Source organism: Peromyscus leucopus, chromosome 13 (assembly GCF_004664715.2).
Source record: "Peromyscus leucopus breed LL Stock chromosome 13, UCI_PerLeu_2.1, whole genome shotgun sequence".
In the NCBI taxonomy this organism is placed as follows: Eukaryota; Metazoa; Chordata; class Mammalia; order Rodentia; family Cricetidae; genus Peromyscus; species Peromyscus leucopus.
In genome coordinates this window covers 3,416,461-3,441,610 of record NC_051074.1, presented here as the reverse complement: position 1 = coordinate 3,441,610, position 25,150 = coordinate 3,416,461, and the positions used below count along the sequence as shown (strand labels likewise).

Sequence of the window (25,150 nt, the reverse complement as noted above, 5' to 3'; positions counted from 1 at the left end):
TACACAGCTCTCAAAATCTGTCACTGTCTCACCTTGCCCCTAAGCTTTCTGTATCCACCAGCTCGCTGTGCTTTAACAGAGCAGTGATTCCTCCAGGCAAGTCCAAAAGCCTGGAGTCCATCTACTTGACCAGCTTGCTGATTTCCTGTAGTTTCACAGTACACAAATGTATAATGTCTTCATCCCTCCTGTGGGACCACACTTTCTGGGTATCACACCAGAGTCCTCTATGAGACACAACTCAACAGTCAGAAGCTGAATTCCCAGTCCTTCTTACCCTTAGCCTTACTGTTCTTGCTCACTGAAGACTATCAGCCTGACCTCCCCCTGCCTAGCTCCCGTCTGACTGCCACTGTTAGTCCTGCTTCTGCAGGCCTCGCCATCTATTCTGCACTCCAGTTAGCAGCCACTTCTTGCTGCACGGCTGATCTGAATGACAGGTGTCCTCACTCCTCTCTTTCTAATGACTGAATCCCTCCCACAGCGGCGTTAGGTGACTCTTCCCTACTGAGCTCTCTCGGCAGCCACGGATAACTTGGCAAACCTCAGTATCGTCTCCTTTCTGGCCTCCTCTTCAGTCTTTCTAGTATGCATCCTGTACTGGTCCCACTGAAGTTACTACTCATCTACTTCCATGACCCTGCTCATATTCAGAATATTCTTCACCTTCTCCCATCCAGCAAATCCTATTTACCCTTCAAAGCCCAGGAAATACACTATCTTCTGCTGTCTCTTACCCACTTTCACCTTGTCTCTCCTCTGTGAATAGTTTCCCCCTTCCTGTGAAAATCATTTCCTTTTCTCTACATGACACTCCTATGGTTACCAGCAGCCTCTGCTTTTTTATAACTGTTTTTGCCTCTGACTCTATAAGACACTGTAGCTTCAGAACTTGCAAGCCATGGAGAAAGCATCAAATGGATCACTGGTCTGTTAATGTGTTGGTGTTCTTTGAGTCAGAAGTCCACTTAAGGCCTAAGCAGGCAGTGAGACCATTATCTAACTGAATCTACCCCTTCAGTAGAAGGGGGTGGGGGGCTGCTACTGTCTCTGTTCGCAACAGTTGTTCCTGTCAAGGATACACATCTAGATTTTCCTTTATATTTACCCTGGTTCCCCAACAACAAACACAAAGCTTGTTGTGTGCAAATACCATATGGGCTACAAACAAGTATAATGTCCACTTAGAAATTAACACTCTAGAACCAGAGAATAAAAGCAACTGCCAAGTTTACATGGCAGGCAAGTAGCAGAGTGGGACCGGTGCCTCCTTCATACCACCCTGTACAACAGTTAGAAGCCTCATTCACTGGAATGCCCATCAGAGGCACAATAGCTGTAGGACAACCAGAAGCCTGTCAGCACCTTTGACTCTACTTGGCTACTCTTAGTTGAGAGCACAGAAAATTCAACTCAAACTGGCTTACCTAACAAACATGATTCATTTGTTCACGTAAATGGAAGTCCATATGTGGGGAAGACTTTAGGGTCAGTTGATCCAAGGCTCATTAACGGCTGTGAGGACCCAGACACTTGGTTCTTCACTCTTCTATCCACAATACTTAGTAAACATAAAACAGCTGCCAACAGTAATTAGTGATAAATGTTTCCTTGTTCATATCCAAAAGGAAACAACTTATGCCCCAGAATTCCAAGTAAGGTTCACCCTTATTAGACTGCTTGGGCCACTGATATTTGGAAAGAGGCAAAAGTACAAAGCTACAATGTCCAATAAAGAAGTCACTATTCACATGTAGCTATTTAAAATGAAATTAAACACATTTGAATCTCCAGTTTCTCAGCCACACCAGTCCTGTTTCAAAGTGGTCAACAGCCTCAATGGTAATTTAGGCTGGAAATCCCCATCGCTGCTTTAAGTTCTACTAGCATAAAGCAGCTAAATGTGCCAAGAAAGAACATAGAACAACAAAGACCTCACTCTGCAGCTAGGGTCAACTTCACTCAATTGACAGGTAACTGCCTTTCTTTCAGAAAGAAGTTCAACCAATAGGCCCTGACTTGATCTTTTCAAAATATAGCCTAGTAGAGAAGTCTTTCATGCTATGGGCATAAATAATTTTCTTTTATAAATCTGTTAACTTCTTCTGAGGACAGAAGTCATTTCTCTAAGCCTCAATAATCTTGTCTGTAAAATAAAAGAACAGGCCAGATTAGCTGTATGTAGCCTTTCAACAGAGGTTTCAGTTAGTAAACTTTTAAAATTAACTTTTGTCTAGAATCTCACATTTGACCACTTTTATAACAACTCCATCTATAATTAATTTCCTTTTTTTTTTTTTAATCAAAGCATGTCACTGTTCACTAGAGCTTCTGATGGGTGAGAAAGTAAGGCATTTTGGAGGGCCCCAGTCAGTTGTATCAAATGTGATACAAGTTTGCCTTGCACTTTAACCAAATGCAAATTTGCATTTTCACCCAGTGTTAGGAAATAACTGTTAGTCAGGTGAACTGCCTGGCTAACAGCCACTAGAGATAAAACACTGCATGCTAGGAAGAGTATATGCTGTTGTGGATTTGTCCAGCACTATGTTTCTGTACATTTTTGTTAATAATATTACTACATTTTATTTATTTACTTTGTGTGTGCGTGCACACACACCACACAACACACACACACACACACACACACACACACACACACACACACACACCCCAGGCCACAGTCTGTATGTATGTAGAGGTCAGAAGATAGCTTGCAGAAGTTGATTCTCTCATTCTATCAGGTGGGTCCCAGAGATCTGTCATTTGGGTAGCAAGTGCTTTCACCAAAGAGCTATCTCCCTGGTCCTTCTATGATTTCTGAGGCAATATAATGTATGTGTCAACAGATACGACTGTTTGGCCCATCTGCTGTCACTCCCATGGACTGACATGACACTAAATAGACAGAGAGGAAAAAGAGCTGGGGAGCAGGACTGAAGTTTAGTGAGCATGGGAAGGAGAGAAGGAAAACAGGATATTACCACTCAGAGAAGTTGCTCTTCCTGTCTCATTGCCAATGGGCTGAAGGAAAGTACATTATAAAATAATCTAGGGAGCCAACAATGAAGTTAAAAGTACACAACGAGGAGCATCCCACTGAGGAGAGCATCAGAAGAGCCCAGTGAAGCTGCAGGTTTCAGTTCCTTCAGTGGAGCTGGTACTTCTGCCTCTGCTTGATTACACTTGGTTGGAAAAGTCAGGAACAGACAGCCAGCGACTGAGGGCTGTGATGCCTGCCTGCAGACAACCGTGTGAACAATGTTTGTGACCAACTGCTTCCTTCTAAGTTTCTATTACAAGAATCACTCACTAAAAGTGCTAACGAAACTGCTGACAAGCATGCCTTCTCCCAGGTACTGTGAGGGGGTTGTGGATAAACTAGTTCTATCCAGTAAATTACTGGTAATGTCAGAAAAGTGTGCGGCCACTCAAGCCTCAGGTTTCCTCTGTCAGACAGAAATAAGCGAGTAGGTCAGAATCTAAATTCTGTCAGATTTTAAAAGGAGGAGTGGAAAAGACCCTGAAAAGTAGCCAGCAAGCTCTAATGATATTTCAATAAATAACAGACCTGAGCATAGCAGAACATTGCTACCATCATTTCACTCCATAAATTCTGTATGAATAACAAATGGCAAAGGAAAGTGGCACAAGGTATAATGTTTTTAGAGACTGAGCGGTTCTCATGGAAGAACCCCAAGTCATTCAATGTTTATGGCTCATCACAGTCCAGCTGATTACATCCCTACTATTACAGAAAAATATTTACTCAAAGATCTCTGACCAGCTCCTTCATTTCAGGAACAAGTCGGGGATTCTGACCTTGTTCACCTCCCTCCCAGTCCACTGCTCTGTCCTAGGCTACCGCCAACTGAACACCTGCTCTGTGATAATTCAGAAATAGAATAAGCAAGATCCTTGAGCATAATTTCCAGAAGAAGGAAGGCATAGAGTAAGAGTTGGGATCAAATATTTTAGATTATAACAGGAGAAATGCTATTTATTACACATTAACAATTTTGGTTATTAATGTAAGCAAGTATTTATTAGGACAGATTAGAAGGTCTAGGAATGTAGCTCAGTAGTAGATCATTTGCCTAGAACAGGAAAGTTTTTGCATGATTGACAAAACTGTATCACAGAATGTGGCTTCTGCTTCAAGCCACAGGAAAATGTAATGGAATTCAGCTACTATCTCAAAAGCTACTACTTGGAAAAGTCAAGGACTTCTCCAAAGATCAAGCCATGGCTTAAGAAGTCTTGGTGATATTTTAGTTTTGTATGTATATTAGCTGATTCCTACAATGATTTTCTTGTAATGCTATGTGTGGTTCCAAGAACTTCTAACTGTGTATTTATCTAAAATACCTATCAAGCATCCAAGGCCAAATGATCTCCTGAACTAAGGTAACACCCTTATGGAAACAACACCTGTCTCCTAGGTCAGGCAGATAGCTTTATTTCTTGTGTAATTTAAGGTGAGATCCTCATTTCTTTCTTTCTTCCTTCCTTTCTTTCTTTCTTTCTTTCTTTCTTTCTTTCTTTCTTTCTTTCTTTTTCTTTCTTTCTTTCTTTCTTTCTTTCTTTTTTGTTTGTTTTGTTTTTCGAGACAGGGTTTCTCTGTGTAGCTTTTAGCCTTTCCTGGAACTCACTTTGTAGACCAGGCTGGCCTCAAACTCACCGAGATCTGCCTGCCTCTGCCTCCCAAGTGCTGGGATTAAAAGGCGTGCACCACCACTGCCCAGCGAGATCTTCCTTTCTTATACAGCCTTACTAACATTGTAGATTCCTAACTTCTTACATAACCACTTCTAGGAATGTAGATTGAGCACATAAATTCCCTTTCTGACATACTAACTGATATCAGCTCTCAGTTGACCTCCTCCTTTAACCACTCGTTTTTGGGGTTGTAAAAGAAAGCCTGACAGTCACTGCCTGAGGAAAATTCTTACCTGCCTTTATGACCCTATAGGAATTCAAGCCTGGTGACCTGGCTGGAGAGGGAGGATTGCTATTGCTTGGGTTTGTAACTGAATACTTCAGAGACTTGCGGAGGATTTTTGAGGATTTAGAGGACGAGATGGAATATGAGGAAGAGCCAGATGAGGAAGTACTAGATGGGGAAGAACGAGATGAGAAGAACCTACAATGAGGCAGAATTAAGATGAAAGAATTAAGATAGAACTTAATGGGGACAACCGATAAAGGTAGAGAGAAATCAGGCAAAAGGAGCTAGGCACGAGAACAGAACTGAAGCTGTGTAAATAGGATTTTATCCCAGAGGAATACAGTAGACGGAGAAAAGAGCTTGGTGTACTTAGATTCTTTTCCTGAAAATAATTCTCACCATTTGTAGTTTCTCTTCTGGGCCCCTGGGAAGAATATTATTAAGGCTGATTCTTTAATAATATTCGAGAGGCTTCATTATGTGTAAGTTTTGAAGTAGATAAAAAAATCACTGCCACAATATTTTTCTAAGAATTTACCTAATATATTGTTATTTAAACCATTTAAAACTCTCTAATCAACAATTTTATTGCTATTTTACATGATATATTGATATTTAATGGGAAATAAAATTATGATGCAGTGAATATAAATAATTACTGGAAATAAATACCTAACCAGCTGCATCTAGTGGTACAGCTCTCTAATTTCAACTCCTTGGGAGGCTGAGGCAGAAGGATTACAAGTTCAAGTCCTATAATGACAACAGCATGAGTTCAAGGCCATCCTGGACAACTAGTGAGACTGCTTCAAAATACAAAGAGGGGCGGAGCTAGAGCTAAACATCCAACACTTTTCCCCCACGCACGTGAGGCTCAGGTGCAAATGTCAGCATGGGGGAGGGGGAGGGGAGGAGGAGGAAGGGGAGAGGAGGAAGATGGGGAGTAAGTAATTAAAGTACAGAATTGAAGAGAAGAAAAATACATAATGGAAATTTTAAAAATAATTTTAAAAACTGAAGAGTATTAGGAACATCAAGATGATAATACATCTGAATAGATAAATTCTCATTACATTATACCAAAATTGACACAAGAAGAAATTCATAATTTGAAAATATCAATGTTTGAAAACAACATAATCTCATTGTCTGAAAAACAAAAGGTGCAAATAACTTTACAATGCATTTTACCCAATCTTAAACCAAAACAAAACAAAACAAAAAGAACAATTAATCCACAGTTTATACAAGCTATTCTGGAAAAAACAAAAACCAGTTAAAAAAAATATTAGGCCACTCTATGAAGCTATTATAATCTTGTCTCTAAATATTGCACAGTGGCAAGAAAATCTTATATCTATTTGAACATGAGACAAAAAATTCTACACTACACGGGGCCTGAATGAACCTTACAGTAATACACTGAGATTACATAAGATTTGTTCTAGGAACTCAAGGATGGTTCAATATCCAAACTAGAAGAGATATCCAAATGATAATCTCAATCCATAAATAATATATACCATAAAACCCATCAAAAGATAAACCTTAAATTTACTGTATGGAAAGACCTAATACCTAAAAACAAGGGAAAACTTAAGAACAAATAAGCATATGATTAATGTCATAACACCAAAATTGAAGTTTTTTTCAGTCATTGATACCATAGAAAAATCTGAGAGACAAATAACTAAATGACAAAATTTTTAAAAAGGTATCTACAATGCCTAAACTGAAAAGAGTTTACTACAGAGAACAGATATGGATTTATACAAATCATCAAAAGTAGAGTGATTCAACATATTAATAGGTAAAGAATCTGACATTTACAGACTTTAGTTTGGACTACAGAAACTGGAATGCTGGGGATGGTCAAATGGTTTAGAGATACAGGGCTTGCCTCGTGTATATGAGATCCTGGGTTCAATCTTCAGTACTACCTAAAAGAACAGGACCAAAGTGGAGATCTGGACAACCCTACTCATTGACAGAGATAAGACAGAAACGGGCAAAGACACCGCCAGTGGGAGGGAGTCTGTGAGATCATTCTGACTTGGATCAAGGCCTTGCTTAAATTAATGAAGAAGTGAGCTCCTGTCTCACTTTGTCTTCAATGCAAGCATCTCTTCTGGAAACTCTACAGGGAAGGCTGTGGCTAGTCTGGGATTAGAGTGGGGGACTTAGGATATTACAGGTCCTGGCCATCATCTCTCTACCAGATATTACAGGATATTACAGGTCCTGGCCATCATCTCTCTACCAGATATTACTGCAGTATCCATCCAATCTAAAAAATGGGGAAGCGAAAATTCCCACTGCGTCCTTTTTTAAAGAAAGGTCTGGACAAGGTTTTACCTTTTTTAAAACAGATTTTTAAAGATTGGTACAAAAATCTAGATAATAGAAAATTGCTAGGTGTTTAATATTTATTCTAATTTTTGAAGCAAATTGACTGTCTTTTAGTCATACTAATTATCATTATGTACAGTGGAGATCTGGAAAAAGAAGAAATTCAGATTTGAGAAAGAAAATTGGTTGACAGACAATTTGGAGAAGAGGATCTTGGGGTTTCAATAATTCTAAGAATCCCATCAGAATAATCACACAGGTCTGCTCTCCTGAGCCAGACGGAAGGAAGGAGAGACAGAGACAGGAGACAGAGGCACTGAAAGGTCTGAAGAGTGGGAGGTCTTCTTCCCAGTGGTGACTTAGGCAAGCCTGTGAGGAGTGATTATAGATCAATTCAAATCTCAGGAAAGATTAAGGATTCTTCACAAAGTCCCCTCTTGGGAAAAACAGTGGCAGTTGGCTGGGAGATTTGAAGCAAAAGTGTCATTAACATCACACTCCAAATCTATGCTCACCTATCAGGTACTGGTAGAGGCTAGTCTCCAGACAAGGAAACTGGAAAAGGTCTCTGAAGACTCTGCTGAGATAGAGGCAGGAAATGTACTTCCATGATCACCTGATTCTGAGGCCTAAGCTGTTCTTACCAGTGATGAAAGACACACACACAGCTATATATCACTTGGCAAAGACTTTTATCCTTTGGGACTTGCTAACCAGGCAATCTTTGCCAAAACATTTTTCAAAGCCACTGATGCATTTAAAACCAGTGAAATTTAATTAGCTGTCCTCAGCTTCTACACAACAGCAGATCTTTTTCCTAGTGCTGAGGATCAAATCCAGGCACTTAGGCTCCTAGGTAAGTGCCTCTCTCACTCAGCTACACTCCCAGCCATGATGGCAGACTGTCATGTTGACAAGAGTCTGTGTCGGCCGAGCAGTAAAAGCTGTTTCAAGAAGCTATGGAACTGGATCTCCAAACAGGGCCAGGTCTATGGCTCTTCTCTCCTTTCCCCTCCCCCATCTCTCTCTCTCTCTCCATCTAGCTCTTATATATATATATGTATTCTAATTTATTCATACATGTATATGAATATGTCATCTTCCTAGGAGAAACTGGTGGGTCTGACATATACAGAGGTCATTTCTCTTAATTCACTGAAGAGTCTTTGCTACAAACAATTGGATTGGGGCTATGTTCTCACTTACCAGAGAAGATGATGCTGAAGTTTCCCAAAGAGAAAGAAACCCAAGCAAACACATGCAACATGTAGCATTTGTATTAGGTAAAGAAACAAGGTATTTAAAATAACACTTTGAAACACAAGCATGAACTAGGATTAATAATACACTTGAAAGTACAATACAAAGCAAAGAACCTTTCTAGAAGACTTAGAGAAAGTTTATGGTGTTCTTCAGATTATGGTTTATTTCAATAACAACTTTCAAAACCTTAAATGATACAAAAAAGTACTAATATCTTAACTGTAACCAGATTTCACATTATCCTAAGCAAGAAAATCTGGTTGAAATACCCTTAAAAATGCTGTGATTTTCTAAAAGAGCAATTTCAATTTTTCCTAAATATCAAAAGGGCAAAAAATGAGAACCAGGCATGTGGCTTCACAAACTCTGTTTAGTGAAGCTGTTTAGAGGCAGCTGGAGCGAGGGATCTGCACCAGACACCAAGGGAAGGATTAGAGCTGCTCCCTCAGTCAAGGCTACTAAGGGAGCAACATAAACAGCAGTGGGCCAGGAACCTGTGAAAAGAAGAAGGAAAACACAAACACAGGCGCCATGGACTTTCGAAGCACTCCATGAACTTCTCCTGTGAGAGACAAGAAGTACAGCAGATGACAGATACATCAAGCACGGGTCTGGCTCCACTGCTTCCCAAAGGACGAAGTGAACTTCTCAAAGAACAAAGGACAAGATAACTGATAACCAGGTCATCGACGCTGCAGTTCTTCCATTCATCATTCCTGTGACTGTGCCAGTGTCCACGGGAAAGGAGGACCCTGAGATCTTCCGAGCCACCGGAACTGGGTTTCTTCTAAGTCGCTTTGATCAAACACTCTAAAGTATCCCTTTCTTCAGTCTGTCCTGTAAGGATCTTTCTTCTTAGTGATCTTGTTAATTTAAAAAAAACAAAAAACAAAAAAACAAACAAAAAACCTGGCTATTTAGGGTCCTGGTATATCCCTCTCTTCTCATTAAAAAGACATAGCTTCTAGTATGGACATTGTTGTATACAACATGCATACAACTCTATCTTAAAGATGATATTCAACTATTTTTAAAGAAGGAAAGGAAAAATCAGAAGAAAGAAAATTCAGGAATTCCATCCAAATTTAGATCCAACTGCCTGATCCCTGAAGAATGAAACTACTGGTTCCCTAAACATGCTACAAAACAAGAGTAACTTGAGTCCCCGCAGGTCAGTGTTCCTGGGAAATGGAGGCAGACAAGAGTTACACAAAAACACTACTCATTCAAAGTGAATCTCACAACTGGGAAGTTACTCTGAATGAGTAATCCTTGCCACCAAAACGACACATGCTTTCAAAGCATACTCTCTGACTAAGGTCATAAGCAACAGAGAAAAACAGCAATATTTCTGCAATTCTTCCTGAAATCAGCCCAGCCTTCAAGATCTGAGCTATGCTTGCCGGATCTTACCATAGGTAGTCTGCTAGACATCTTCCTCTGATAATCTTTTGGCATTCCTCCTGGTGTTTCATGGTGATTGGGCCAGAAATGTCCTAATAACAACCTAGCCAGGTCCATGTTGCTCACTCTTCTCCATTTCCAAGTATATACAAAACTCAATCTGGCTAGCAATAAACCTTTTCTTTTTAGAACCTCTTAGAAGCCTAGATACTGCAATACTCAACTTGCAAATATCATATGCCCTTAAGTTTCCTGGAGTGTGGCTAGGTAGAGCCTTTGGGTACAGATCTTGATTCACGTGTTTGCAACTTGACACTTTCTATAGTTATGGAACTCATGGCTTATGTGTCATTCAGAAAAAAAATAAGACTTTTTTGTTTGTTTGTTTTGCTTTGTTTTGCTTTTGTTGGTTTTTTTAAGGCTTAGAATCAAAATACCTTCTGAAAATAATCTATTTTCAAAATTCAAAGTGATCTATGCCTACCACAAATGACAAATACATTTTTAAGTTATAGACTGAACTAAAGCAAAACTGAAGGTAAAATAAAGTGGGTTTTAGTTTTTGTTTGTGTTTTTAATTAGGATTTTAAGACTTGCTTAATTCTGGCTGGAGGTATAGCTCAGTGATAGAGCACTTAGCTAGCATGTGTAAGCTTTAGGTAAGAGGAAGGTAGGCATGGAGAGAGGAGTAGAAGGAAGGAAGGGAGGATAATTCTGTTCAGATCGAGCACAGGGTAGGATGGACACACTGCAGCTAAGTACCAATAGTAACTCAAAGCCTATCACAAACATGGCAACAGCAACCACTGCACACAAACCACTGGGGGGCACTTCCTCTCTCTTATAACCAGTCCACCACAGACTTTGGGAAAATACCATCATTCTGGGAGTTCCTTACTTTGTTGCAGAGAGGTTTCAACTTTAAAAAAAAAAAAAAAAAAAAAAATCTGCTATAACAAAATGTCAAACAGCTGCCCAAGACTCACTCACCTTTGTCAGGAGTAAGAAGTGACAATTTCTTAACACCATCAACCAGCACACTGGTGTTGCCATGTCTATCTTCTGAATCGCTGTCATCCAACTGAGCCTCTATAACGACATCAGGACTGTTACAGGCTTTGGGGGACTGCTGCAGGAGGTGATGTCCACAGCACTCCTCAGAGACATCAGCTTCATAAGTAGCTTCTGTTTCTCTGTCATTGCTCTCTGCTTTAACTGCCTGAAGAAAGGAGAAATGCAAATTCTTCTAAATCACTGCAGGCAGCTGGCAACATTAGATATTCGTAACACGTGATTGGGAAAAAAAAATAGACCTTTATTCTCCCAAGGAATAGACTACCCTAGGTAGATAAACAAGCCAGCAATGCTAGGCTGGTACTCAAGTCTTTAAGATGCTACCTTCTCAGGGTTCTGATCTACATTTTCATCCCCTCTCCCCAAAGCCTAGAATACTAGAAAGTTCCATGTTGCTTCATGAAATTGTACCACATAGAAGCAATCAGCATGTAAGGAAAGGATAAAAGAATTCACCCAGGTATGCCACAGTGTTTCCCATGGACCTCACTAAGAATGACTTCCAGATAAGACAGTGGACTCCAAGTTGCTTCCATGTGACCAAAGAGAAAAATAGTCAGAATAAGGAAAGATAGACTCTGTTCCAAAGAGAGGAGAGACAGGGCTTCAGAAATTCAAAAACATAATGGTAGGACACTGGGAGGTAGGCTGGGGGAGGGGGCCAGGGGGGAGACAGAAGCATCATCCAAAAGCAAATGTTCTCTTCTCTAGAGGGCTACATGGAGTTGAGCCCAGAGAGTAGGCTGCTCAATAGAAGATCCCAAATCAAACTCAGAGAGGTACTTATGCCAGCAGATGCATAAACCACAACACAGAAACGTAAGAAACATGAAAAAGCAAGGTAACATGGCTTCTCCAAAAGATTCTAACTCCTTGAGCACTGAAATCAAAGATACTAAAGTGGGTAAAACATTAGATGACAATTTCAAAAGTTTGCTCGTGAAAACAATCAGTGACTTCAAAGATGATACAGATAAACTCAATCTAGGACCTAGAATGGGAGTCAGCAACCTCAGGAAAAAATTTAGCAATATGAATGAGATCATCAGCAATATGGATGAGAAAGTCAGCAAGGAAAATTGAGAGATTTTTAAAACAGACGGCGACAACAATAAAAACAAATAGAAATACTGGAAATTAACAACTCAATGAATCAAATAAAAATGCACTCCATACCATCCATCACCCACAGATTCAACCTAGCAGGAAAGAAAATACTGGAGATGAAGAGCAAGTTGATGGCATTCTACATTCAAACATCAATAAAGAAAAAACAAATATGGCCACAACACCCAAGAACTCTGGGATACAATCCAAAGTCCAAACCGAAGAACTCCCAGGAAAGTAGGAGGAACTGAGATAAAGGCAAGTGCTACCGCAATAACAGAAGATGCTGTGGAAAAGACAAATTTAGATGTAAGAGTTTATAAAATGTTCTCATGAAGATATAAAGCCTTGGGGCTGGAGAGACAACTTGGCAGTTTAGAGCACATGCTGCTCTCACAGAGGACCAGAGTTTGGTTCAGAACTCTGTAACATGAGGCTGTAACATGACAATATTCTTTCCCATCTATACGAGTATGGTAAAATAAATAAATAAATAAATAAATAAATAAATAAATAAATAAATAAATAAATAAATAAATAAGCAAGCTGTGTTTGGTTGAGTTGCTGAAGAAAACCTGCAACTTTATATGTAAATTGGCCTAGCCACATCAACAAAAAGTAGTAGAAGACTATGTGGGTTCCAGATATTACTATAACACTATACCCTTCTTTGGACTCTATTTCTGGATGAAAAAAAAGCTTTATACAAGTTAAACATATAATAAAAACTAAAGTGACAATATATATGTATATAAATAGAAAAAAAACAAATTGAATCACTACTCATAGTTTGTGCCTATCACTCTTTTAAACAAACAACAGAAAGTACCCCCTTGGTGAGCACCGTCATAAAGCCTTTATCTTAATTGGGGTGACAGATTAATAACAAGAATTCATTCTTGAGTATCTTACACAGCCATACACTATTTTAGGAGCCACAGGCACAGCAGGGAACACAACAGTCTACCAGGAATAAGTGCAATCAGAACTGTGGAGCAATAAAGAGCTGGTGACGGTGTTAAGAGTCTGAGAGAATGTGTAGGAGGTACTAGCAACACTGCATTATTTTGAAGATGCTTCAACAGAAGCAACATGTGGAGAGAGGCCTGAATAAAATGCTGAGCAAGCCCTCCTTGTGTTTTATATCTGATCATGTGAAGAATCTACTGAATTTAACTGGGAGATTTCAAAATATCCATCTATCTACTTTCCGAAAACCAGATTAATAGTCTAATTAAATCACATAAAGACAATGCTTAATGAAAGATTCGTCTTACACAGGGCAGAAAAATTAATAAAACCTTCCTACAATACTATCCCCACATGATTAATACTATAATGGTCACTTAGAAAACCAAAGTAAAATTATAAAGAAATACACAGTCATAATAACATATCCCCTAAAGTTAATGGCTTTATGAAATTATAGCAAGAGAAAAACTTGAATACAATGGTTAGTTTCTCTGAGCAAAACTAAGCCTTTTAACAATTAAATAAAAATTAAAATAAATTAAAAATAAAAACTAAGAACTTGGGAGTTCTCACTAGGTGTGGCAGATCACACCTAAACACCTAGCATTCAGGAAATGTGAGGCATAGGGATTCAATTTGAGGCCACTAAGAAATGAATTTTAAGCCAGCCTTCACTATCTGTCCAAAAGGACAGTAACCTAAAAAAGGTTCCCTGGGGTTCTTTTCTGCAAGAGTACAAGTAAGTGATGCTGCATTACAGTGATGTTCAATTTTAAAAAGTTCTCCCCTCTCTCTTTGCCTTACACATAGATCCTGTATGTCCATAACATAAACAAATCCTATATGTCCACACATAAATACACACTTGTCTCAAAGTAGATCATTCCAAAAAAAGTGAGTGTGGTGGCACATGCCTATAATCCCAGCACTTGGAAGGCTGAGGCAAAAGATCCAGGAGTTTTAGGCTGATCTGGGCTACATAAGACTCAGAAGGGAAAGGAGGGAGAGAGAAAGAGGAAGACAGAACAGAGGGAAGGGAGGGAGAGAACAGGGAAAGAGAAGGAAGAATGGAGGGAAAGAGAGAGCAGGGAGAAGAGAAGGTGGGGAAGAAAGAGAAAGGGGGTAAGCTATAGAAGAAAAAAACTTTCCTATCACTCAAATTAGCAAACCCGTTCAACTAACTTAAATAAACCTAGAATTCAATAATATTTCGTACCATCTGTCCATAGTCATCTCGATGAGCATTGCAGTAAGTTTGTCAGAGCATTCCAGACAAGCAGGTGGAACACATGCATAGCCTAAGTCTCGGGCAGGATAACTACAACCAGACATTGCTCTATTTTTATTTTTACCACAGAGGAAGCATAACTGGTGAAAAACAAAATGATTGCCATGGTAGAGTGACTAACAGGTCACACTCAACATAACCTCAACCTCACTCTCCTTTCCTCCTTGTTGCCTCTCCCTGATTCTTGCTTTTTGTTTTATTTTTGTTTTTTGGTTGGTTGGTTGGTTGGTTGGTTGTTTTGGTTTTCGTCGGGGGAGATTTTTGGGGCTTATTTGCTTGTTTGTTTTTGAAAAGGAAATATAGAACCATAGGCACATAGCACTGTACTCAGCTTCCTAAAAAGACAGTAGGTGGAGAGACTAGGCCTTTAGTTTCTACTACGTGTTTATTTCTGCCACTACTGGTTTCATAAATGAGTTGCTTCCCACAGACTACTGAGAAAATGTTACACAGGGAACCAATATTCTGACTTTACACAATATGAAGACTGGCCCATCTCACATTTTTCTCTGAATGTAAGCATATAAAAGGATTCTAAAATCACTATGATTCTACCCAACTAATTATTAAGAACTGTACTTTGCTGGTATAATAGTGATTCTACCCAACTAATTATTAAGAACTGTACTTTGCTGGTATAATAGTGGCACAAACATTATGGGAGTAACCAATCACCTTTGGTTGGATTTAAAGCCCACTCCATAAGACAGAACCCATAACCAACATGGTTAATGAGGCCAAGAATCTAGATTGGTCATGGGCTCTAGGGGGGAAAACATACTACTATCACTCTGCTAAATGAATATAAAAATAAAATGACTCCTAATGACATATTGCTATACTCATATTTCAATGTATAATTCAACCCCCATCAGAGAAGCTTCTTCTTGCAGTAGATGGTAATTAACAGAGAAACCCACAACTGTTCAATGTGCAGGGAGTAAAAGACTTTGGAGGACTTAGCCTCACCTAAGTGAGATATTGTTATCATATCCCTCCCGTCAGGGCTCAGGGATCTATGCAGGAGAGGAGGGGGAAAGATTCTAAGAGCTAGAGACAATAGACAACTTCAAGGAAACCGTATTTTCCAGACACAAGAAAGCTGATGCACATACGAACTCACAGAGACTGTGATAGCATGTACAATGCCTGCATTAAGTTCGAGTCAGGCAAATTCTTAGCAAAAACAGAGGCAAATGGGCACAAAGTCTCACCCCTGGCCAAGAAGCTATTTACATAGTTTCTGATATGGGGAAAATAAGCTTTCTTCAATTAACTGAAACTAGGTACAGATATAAACCATACTCCAGTGCAGGTCTCATGTTCAAAAGTAGTTGGCCAACACAAATTGGACTACATGTTGGTTGGTTGATTGGTTGGTTAGTTGGTTGGTTGGTTAGTTGGTGGGGGGTGCCTTATGTTTTGTTTTGGTCTTAAAGGTTTTTTTGTTTTTGTTTTGTGTGTATGTATGTATGTATGTGAGTATAATAAAGGAGGAGCTGAGGGAGGAGAAGAATATGACCAAAATATATTATATGAAGAAAAATTTTAGAAGAATTGCGCTCTGGCTCATATGTACAAAGATCAAGAAACTGTCAATGAAAAGAAGAGATTAGTGGAAAGCAATAACCAGAATACAATAAAATTAGCTACATAGTATTTTTTTTATTTTATTTATAGTTCTGGGAATTGACCCTAGACACATACCAGGCACTCTACCACTTAGCCCAATACTGCTATACAGCATATTAAAAAAGCAACCTAGTTAAACAATGATTTAGATCACTATACTTGAGAAAGAATATCTGAGGCTGGGGAGACAGTTTAATCAGTGAAGCGCCTGCTCTACAAACACAAGGACCTGCATGTAAATACCCCAAACTTACAACAAGCTAGATGTGGTAGCACATACTTATAACCCCAGGACTGACAGTGGGGAATGCGGAGAAAGACAAAGTAGACCCCAGCCAGTCTAGCTAAATCAATGAGGCTGGGGTCAGAGGGATGAAGAGCAACCATGGAAAGACATCTGACATCAACCTAAAGCCCCATCACATACATGTGCACACATCAGACCAATAAGTACATACACATCAGAGTACACACACACACACACACACACACACACACACACACAGACAGAGAGACAGAGACAGAGACAGAGAGACAGAGAATATTACTATTTTAGGTACTGCATTCACTTTTGAACTACAGATGCAAAAAAATGTTATAATTGGATTTCATGAATAAATCAAGTCACTGAAAATTGGGCAAATAGAATATAAGTATGTATTTTAAAGGTTTTTCATTCTAGTTTATTAATTTAAGATATATATGAAGGAAACAAGGACCAGCAAGATGATTCAGAGGGTAAATGTCATAGATCCCACTGTGGAAAGACAGAATCAGTTCTCAAAAGCTGCCCCCTCACCTCCATATGCATACTATGGTGTGAGTGAGCCCATACTTACATGCACATACATGCACACATAACAAAATCAATTACAAAAGAAAGAATAGAAGAAAAAGCATGGTGGAGGACAGATCATCATGAGCTCTCAAGACATTAACAGCCTGTGCACTCTTGAATCCTTCCATATTGCATAGTGGTTAGAATTAAGATGCAGGGCTCTGTGGAGACATGGCTAATTCAGGTCTTGACTAGGACATGAACAAGATAAACCTTGAACATCATGTCTTACTGGAACAACAAGGAAACTACTAAAGGATATGAGCATCTTGTCTAAAGGACTCAAGAACTATCATGAAAGGGTTCTCTGGTGAGCCTTGGTGGACTGTAAGCATTTAACCTACTTTTCCTATACAACCTGCAAATCAGTGTAATCAAACAGCTGATGAAGTAAAGTTCTTCACTGAGGAATTGTTTCAGTTAAATTCAAAAGAAATAAAAGAATCACTATTTTGTTACTTCCACTTGGATTTGGGAAATGATCATCGATGATTCCTAAAACCAAGAAGTCATAAGCTCGTTGGGAAAGAGTTTTAAAGAAGAAAGACCCAACTAGCAACATCTGGATCCACCAAATGCTAGGAGTATGACTATCCTAAGAAGGAAAAGGCCTAACTAGCAACATCTGAATCCACCAAACACTATGACCAGATCTTCTCCACTCCTTACAAGACTAAGTGCACACTACCACTCATAACATATTCCCCTGAAACTGAATCTGATCTGATAAAGGACACAGAAGGAAGAATAACATTTTAAAGAACAGCACCATATTGTTACACATGTACACATATGTGCACAAATACACAAAACTCATGCAAAAAAATAAGGTAGAAAATAACCAACATTAAACTCCACATGTGTGTGCATACCCATGCATGCTTACTCACACATATGCAGATGCATACACACATAAAGAGACTAAATTTATCCCTTTATCCATATTGAAAAACAAGCACAGAAGTACTCATATCTAGAATATATAAAGACCTCCTATATAAGTATCCATGAAAGGCAGAAAATCTACTAGAACAACTTAGAGGTACTTGACAAAAACAGAAATGCCTACAAGTCAATAAATATGAAAGGGTACCCAGCCCCATTAGACAGAAAAACACAAGTTAAACCCTCAAGGATATATCTCTACAGAACTACAGCTTGGGGGGTGGGCCTAAAATCTCCTAAAAATATCAATGTTCACAAAATGCACACCAATACAATGGAGGTAGGAATGAAAACTGGTCCAGCCCTTTCTTAAATAGACTGGGACTGTGAGATAAAGAACAAACAGCTCCCCCCGACCCCCAAGCTTTAGTCCACTGTGCTGCTTCCCCTGCCTGCGAAAAATATACAAAAGAAAGAAGTCCGAGCTGAGACAGAAGAGACATGCAAAAGAAAGGAGTTAGAGAGAACATAAACTGTGCTTTAGGAACAGAGTGGAAGAGTGAGAGAGGGCGGAGACGGCAGCGAGAAGAGCCCAGTTCCTTTGACTGAGTCTGTTCTGTGAGGTCCGAGATGCGGGGAGAACTGAGTCTGTTCTGTGAGGTCTAAAGCTGGCACAATGGCACAGAGCTGGCTGAAGCTCTGCTACCTCCCACAAGAGCTAACTCTGAAAATTCCACTCTTTGAATCTTGGTCTGCCATCCTTAAAATGGGGGAACTTCAACAGTTCTGAGGTGCCTGAGACTAGAAAGACTTGAGTTAGTGAATTTTTCATCATCATCATCATCATCATCATCATCATATAATAAACTCAACAAAGAACTTAAATTCCTGAAGAAAACCTGTAGCAAAAGGGGAAAGGAAGGGTCAAAATTAACTGCCATTCATACTGAATTCAGGTAACAGAAACTGAAATCTAGGAACAGTTCAGTAAAGGCAGACATGTTTTGTGTTAAGGCCTGGAAAGTCCAAGATGTGAAGGAGCATCCAGGAGCAGCTGGAAATGGAGGTTTACAGACTGGGGCACTGTGATCCAGACTTGTAATCATCTACCACAGTCTGGAAGTTAGCAGTGGTGCCCCAGGCTAAGTGTCAGATGAAAAGACAAGTGGGAAATAGTGCCGTGGCAAGACTCAAAGGATCCAATAAGAGAAGTGGAGAGAGTATACATATAATTGTGAATAAAGGAATCATAGTAAACTCACACACTGACAAATCTTCCCTGTGCCTTTACATACATTAGCTGATCTAATCCACACAATGGTCTTGGGTGTACAGGGGAGAGCAATCATGGCCGTACCATCTCACCAAAGAGGAAAGGTTCAGATATTACAATCCCATAGCTACTAATTGTCAAGGGTTATGACATGAACTCAGATCAGGGTTCTAAATCCACCCAGCATGTTTGGTCCCAGAGTTAGAGACGAATAGAGTTAGAATGAACTTCCTACACCTAGCTGCTATTATTCACACCCACTGTGCAAACCATCTCTCCACCGTATTTGTGTGCAATCAAAATTCAAAGCCCAGGTCTTTGCCAAATGCTCCTCTGCTAACCTCCCTCTCTGTGAAGTGTCCTTTGGCCTTCCTCTGGCCACTGCTAGTCTCTGTTATTCCTTCACTGTAAGCTTCCTTCATCAGGCTACATCCTAGGTATTTGCACATTTCACTCTTCCATAGATAGTAAACTGAGTCATATTCATTATTGCATCTCACAGAGTTTCCCACAACGGATGTACATAAAACAGGCTCAGTAAATATTTGACTCTTCTGAGTAGAATAAGATTTGAATTAACTATTTAAAAATTATCAAAAAAGAGCAGGAATGAAAGAGCTACCACATAATAAGAGACACAAAATTAAAACGCATGTTCACATGATTCTACACCACCCTGCAAAGTCCTCAATGGCATGAGGACACAGCAGGAAAATAATCAACAGGTCCTTTACCAAAATACAAAAAACATTTATAATTGTGAAAGAATAAAATTAGAAGACATTAAAAAAATACACTATTTTCTAAAATAAATCTAGGACTTTGTGTTTAAATTACAACTCCAGCTTCCAATAGAGTCTCAAATGTAAATAGGAAAATTCACGGATTCCCAATTTGAGAACAAATCTTAGCGCAGAAACACACAAATGCCCAGACAAAGAAGAGAAAGCCTACACTGGGAGCAGCTTACAGGGCATTCATTTCCTGTCCTTTCTAGAGTTGTAGAATTCCTTTCTATCACTCAAAGACGGGAGGAATTATCTCCACTGAGAAAGTAAATTATATCAACTGCAAATATCAAGTGAAACTCACCAGAATTAAGAGGAGGAACTGGTCACTTCAAAACTGATGTATGTTAGGTTTTTCTTCCCTTCCTTTTAAAATTAATATGCTGTATTTCAAGACTGAGGAGCAAACAGAAAAATTCCCTGTAACCAAAAAATTCAAATGGAGTCCTAAGTAAAGATACCAGGTAACATTTCCATTATGCTGGCTTACCCTAACTCCACACAAAACATTTAACAGCTTTGTTTATTGATACAGAAAAACCCTTCCATGGATACAAGGGCCATCTTTTGGAAAGTATTATTTTTTAATTTTATATAAAGAGTAAGTCTATTTCATGAATATTCAGTGCTGGGGTGGGGTGGGATGGGGTGGGAGGGAAGAGGAGGAAGAGGCAGAGACTAGAGCGTCCCCCTTGAGCAGAGGGTTGTTATCAACTTGGCATAATAGAGCTTTTCTAAAGGACTCACATGCACATGTCTACGCATACATGTGCAGTACCCAGGCCGCTGGGACAACGTCAGCTGAAGGCTCTGCACCCAGGAGCCGCCCCTCACTGCCCCGGGCCTCTGCTGGGCTCTGAGGCATGTTAACAAGGCCAGGCAGGAGCCGCTCTTCCTTTCTTTGCTACTCTGACTAAAGTGACAGTTCTTGGTTGCCAAACATGTTTTAACAAATTTCCAAATCTCTTAATGGCATATTTGGGATGAAGTATAATACATGATTCAGGAAATATCTTGGAGCCAAGAAAAGCAATTGATATTTCCACAGGGACTTCTAGAGAAGACGTGGTAACAAACCTCTTTCACTATAAAATACAACAAGGACACTATCATCTTAAAAACATATTTAGGGACATTCCTGAATGGTATAAGGCGGGTCATCACATGAACCTTTTACCTAGTTATCAGAAACATGACCAACTATCCCCATTCTTCTGCTGTTCAGGCCACAAACCCTGTTATCATTAATTAATCACTCAGTTGTTTGACATTCCCTACCTAACACCCATCACCCCCTTATACATACCTCTCAAGCCATCCCATAACCCTGTCAGTTCTAAGTTCAATGATGTCAATCTTACTCAGCCTCTACCATCTCCCCAGAACATGGGCAACAGACTCAAAAAAGTCTCCCTGCCTGTTTTCAATCTACTCCCAACTCAGAGATCAGAACAAGCCTAGTAAACACAAGTCACATTGTAATTCCCCTCCATAACCCTTCTAAGCCTTCACACTTCAATCAGAGACAGAGGCCAAATCCTAACAATGATGCAGAGGTATATATCAGATGCCTGATATATATCCTCACTCCACCCCACTCATCCTTTCATCCTCAACCAGTAACTCTCCCTCTCAGCCTCTTTACTATTCCTTGACACTCCATGTACACCAAATGCTCCCCAAGATCTCCATAAGGAGTCCCTCACTTCCTGTAGTTCCTACTACTCAGTTACCTTTTTGAGCCACATTATGAAAAATCTCTACTCTCATCCCCAAATTCACATCCCTCATATTTTTCTGCCTCTTTAGCACTTACAACTTATTGAGCATGCCACAAAGACTGTCTTATTCAATGTCATTATATCCTCCCCAATGGAATGTAAGCTCTATGAATAATTTTCCCTTATTTGTTCATTGCTATATACCCAAACTTATGATAACACCAAGCACACAGTAGGTACTCAATACCTATTTGCTGAATAAATAAATCTTGATAAATGTCATAAAATACACTATTTTCTAAAATAAATCTAGGACTTTGTGTTTAAATTACAACTCCAGCTTCCAATAGAGTCTCAAATGTAAATAGGAAAATTCACGGATTCCCAATTTGAAAACAAATCTTAGCGCAGAAACACACAAATGCCCAGACAAAGAAGAGAAAGCCTACACTGGGAGCAGCTTACAGGGCATTTCCTGTCCTTTCTAGAGTTGTAGAATTCCTTTCTATCACTCAAAGACGGGAGGAATGATATTTATCTTATAAATTTAATAAGAATTTCCCCAATCCCCACACCCAAACACAGATTAAACCATTGTGCAATATATAATACATAGTTATTGCTACAGTTTTCAACACTAACTTCCAATTCCAAAACTCCCTTGCGCACTTCTGTTGGACCAGTGTAATGCCAAAATAACTGCACATCCCACTTGCAAAGTGGCTCTGTCCCAGTAGGCCAGCCTTGTGAGCACTGAACCAAAGTATGAGAGCTCAGAGGAAGACCTTCAACACTACAAAAAGACCTGCTACAGGATAGATGACTTAGAAGCTCACTGACTATTTTAAATACCCGTGATACCAAAAGGTTGTTTGAAACTTTCTGTAAGTTACAAGTGTGATATATACATATGTTTTAAGTCAAGGTCTTACTCAACAAGATATCCCTATATAAACTGAAGAATTGAGACCTTAAAAGCTTTAAACAATATTAAACTGCAAGTCAGTAGAAGATCCAGACACCTGCCTAGGTACTGTCTCCATCCTGCTTTACATTACTCTAGTGCTATCACTCTTTATCCCAGAGTATCTCTAAAGGCTATATTACACTCAGAATATCCCTGTACACTCTCAGCTGCCTGGATGGTGACAGTAGGGATTTGTGTAGCTTCTTTCAGCCTTAAGGGTCTTATCACAGTAGGGAGAAATAACGAGAACTCTGTGTAATATCTCCTGGACAATTCTGACATACAAAATACTTTTATTGGTATGTATTAATTGTGCAAAATAATAAGATTCATTATGACATATTGATATATGTGCATAATGCACTTTAATCACATTCACCCCTTGTTACGTACTCTTGTTCCCCCACTTACACTGGTCCCCTTATTCTTCCCAAACAGTTCTGCTTTGATGTGTGTGTGTGTATGCGTGTGTGTCTAGATTATGAATATGAGAGAAAACATTTAGTATTTGTCTTTCCATGTCTAGTTTATTTACAGTAATACAAGGATCTCCAGTACTCAGGAGGCAGAGGCAGGCAGATCTCTGTGAATTTGAGGTCAGCCTGGTCTACATAGAGAATTCCAGGGCAGTCCCTGTCTTTAAAAAAAAAAAAAATGTATATATACCTGCCACATCCATATGTGGCTTCTCAGGACCTTACTGGGGCAGTGAAGAAATGGAAAAAAAAAAAAAAAAAAAGACAGATGACACATAGACATTGGGGGGGGAGGGGTAGGGGGGTCGGTGGTCTGGGCTCTCAGCTGGAGAAGATGAGGCCCCATCTGCACCCAGTGAAGATCAGCATGTTTATTAGAGTTGAACAAAGAGGCAGGAAATTATTGCATGCAACTTATCTTAGTTACCTTTCTATTGCTATGATAAAACACCATGACCAAGGCAACTTATAAAAGAAAGCATTTAATTTGGGACTCATGGTTACAAGGAGTTGGAATCTGTATTAAGTCAGAGTTCTCTAGAGGAACATGACTGATAGAATGAACGTGTGTGTGTGTGTGTGTGTGTGTGTGTGTGTGTGTGTGTATGTGGTGTGTGTGTGTATGTGTGTGTGTATGTGTGCGCCTGTGTGTGAGTACTATAAAAAGAACATGTGCATGTGTGTGCATGGATGTATATGTATATGCATATGTACATATAAAGGGGATTTATTAGAATGGCTTACAGGCTGAGGTCCAGCTAAGTATAATAATGGCTGTTTATCATCAGAAGGTCCAAGAATCCACTAGTTATTCAGTCCATAAGGCTGGATGGCTCAGCTAGCTTTCAGTAAACACTGGAATGCAAAAGAAACAGGTTCTAATGCCAGTGAAGGGATGGACTTGCCAGCAAGAGGGAGAACAAGCAGGCAATGAGAGCAAGCTTCCTTCTTCTGTGTTCTTTAATAGGCTGCCAGCAGAAGGTGTGGTCCAGATTAAAGGTAGATCTTCCCACCTCAGAAGATCTGGATTAAAAGTGGGTCTTCCCGCCAGGCAATGGTGGCGCAAAGCCTTTAATCCCAGCACTTGGGAGACAGAGGCAGATGGATCTCTGTGAGTTCAAGGTCAGCCTGGTCTACAGAGTGAGTTCCAGGACAGGCACCAAAACTACACAGAAAAACCCTGTTTCAAAAATAAATAAATAAAAAAGTGGGTCTTCCCACTCAGATGACTTGATTAAGAAAAAAATCCCTCACAGGTGTACCTAGCCTGGCTGCTTGTTAGTTCCAGATGTGGTCAAGTTGACAACCAAGAACAGCCAACACAGAGTCCATGGCCATCCTGGTGAAGAGCTAGCGGCAGGTAAGCAGGCAGGCTGGCACTGGAGCTATAGCTAAAAGCTCAATCTCAACCCACAAACAAGAGGCAGAGAGAGCTAACTGAGAATGGTGAGGGTTTTTGAACTTCGAAGCCCATCCCCAGTGACACACCTCCCTAACAAGGCCACGCCTCCTAATCCTTCCCAAACAGTTTCACCAACTGAGGACCAAATATTTAAATATACAAGCCTATGGAGGCCATTCTCATTCAAACCACCGCACGCCTGAACAAAGAAGTGGGGTTATTTACATACAGATAAACAAGGAAGCAGGATTTATGGGATACAGCTGGATCAATGAGACAGGTTTAGCTAATGAACAGTGAACACAGGAGCAAGCTGTAAACATCTGATGACAAAAAGCTATGGTGGACATTTTCTACATGCACTATCAACACTCACACTCAGTCCACTGAGGAAGGCCTCAACCATTCATTTCCCTCTGAGCCTCACCCCAGGGGTGAGAAAGGCTTTGCCATTCTTCCACGGGTCTGAGCCTCCAGGGTCCCTGACATGGCCATTCCCACGTCAGCAGCACGCATTCACTCAGAACTTCACTCACTCGGGGCTTTCTCCACTCTCTATAGATACCACATTCCCTTCAGTCTTCATCTCTTAACGGACACCAAGGCTGACTCCCTCACCTGGCCATTGCGACTGGTGCCAATGACACACAGTGACACGTCTCTACAGCAAGCTGACCACCTGCAGGAGCGCTATGGCTGCACCACACCATCGTCCTCTCTTGTTTTTCAGGAATGTCCTTAACTGGTTTCTACAGTCGCTGGA

At 39.9% G+C, this 25,150-nt stretch overlaps 1 protein-coding gene across 8 annotated transcripts in view; it reads right to left on the bottom strand.

Annotated features, from left to right (window-relative positions):
- Dis3l2 (DIS3 like 3'-5' exoribonuclease 2) overlaps nucleotides 1–25,150 on the bottom strand; it is a 322,501-nt gene that overhangs the window by 201,982 nt on the left and 95,369 nt on the right. For all 8 annotated transcript variants that reach the window (XM_028876243.2, XM_028876240.2, XM_028876244.2 and 5 more), the window contains one exon: nucleotides 10,955–11,183. In XM_028876243.2, the coding sequence (XP_028732076.1) occupies nucleotides 10,955–11,183 (229 nt within the window). The remainder of the gene's footprint in view (nucleotides 1–10,954; nucleotides 11,184–25,150) is intronic.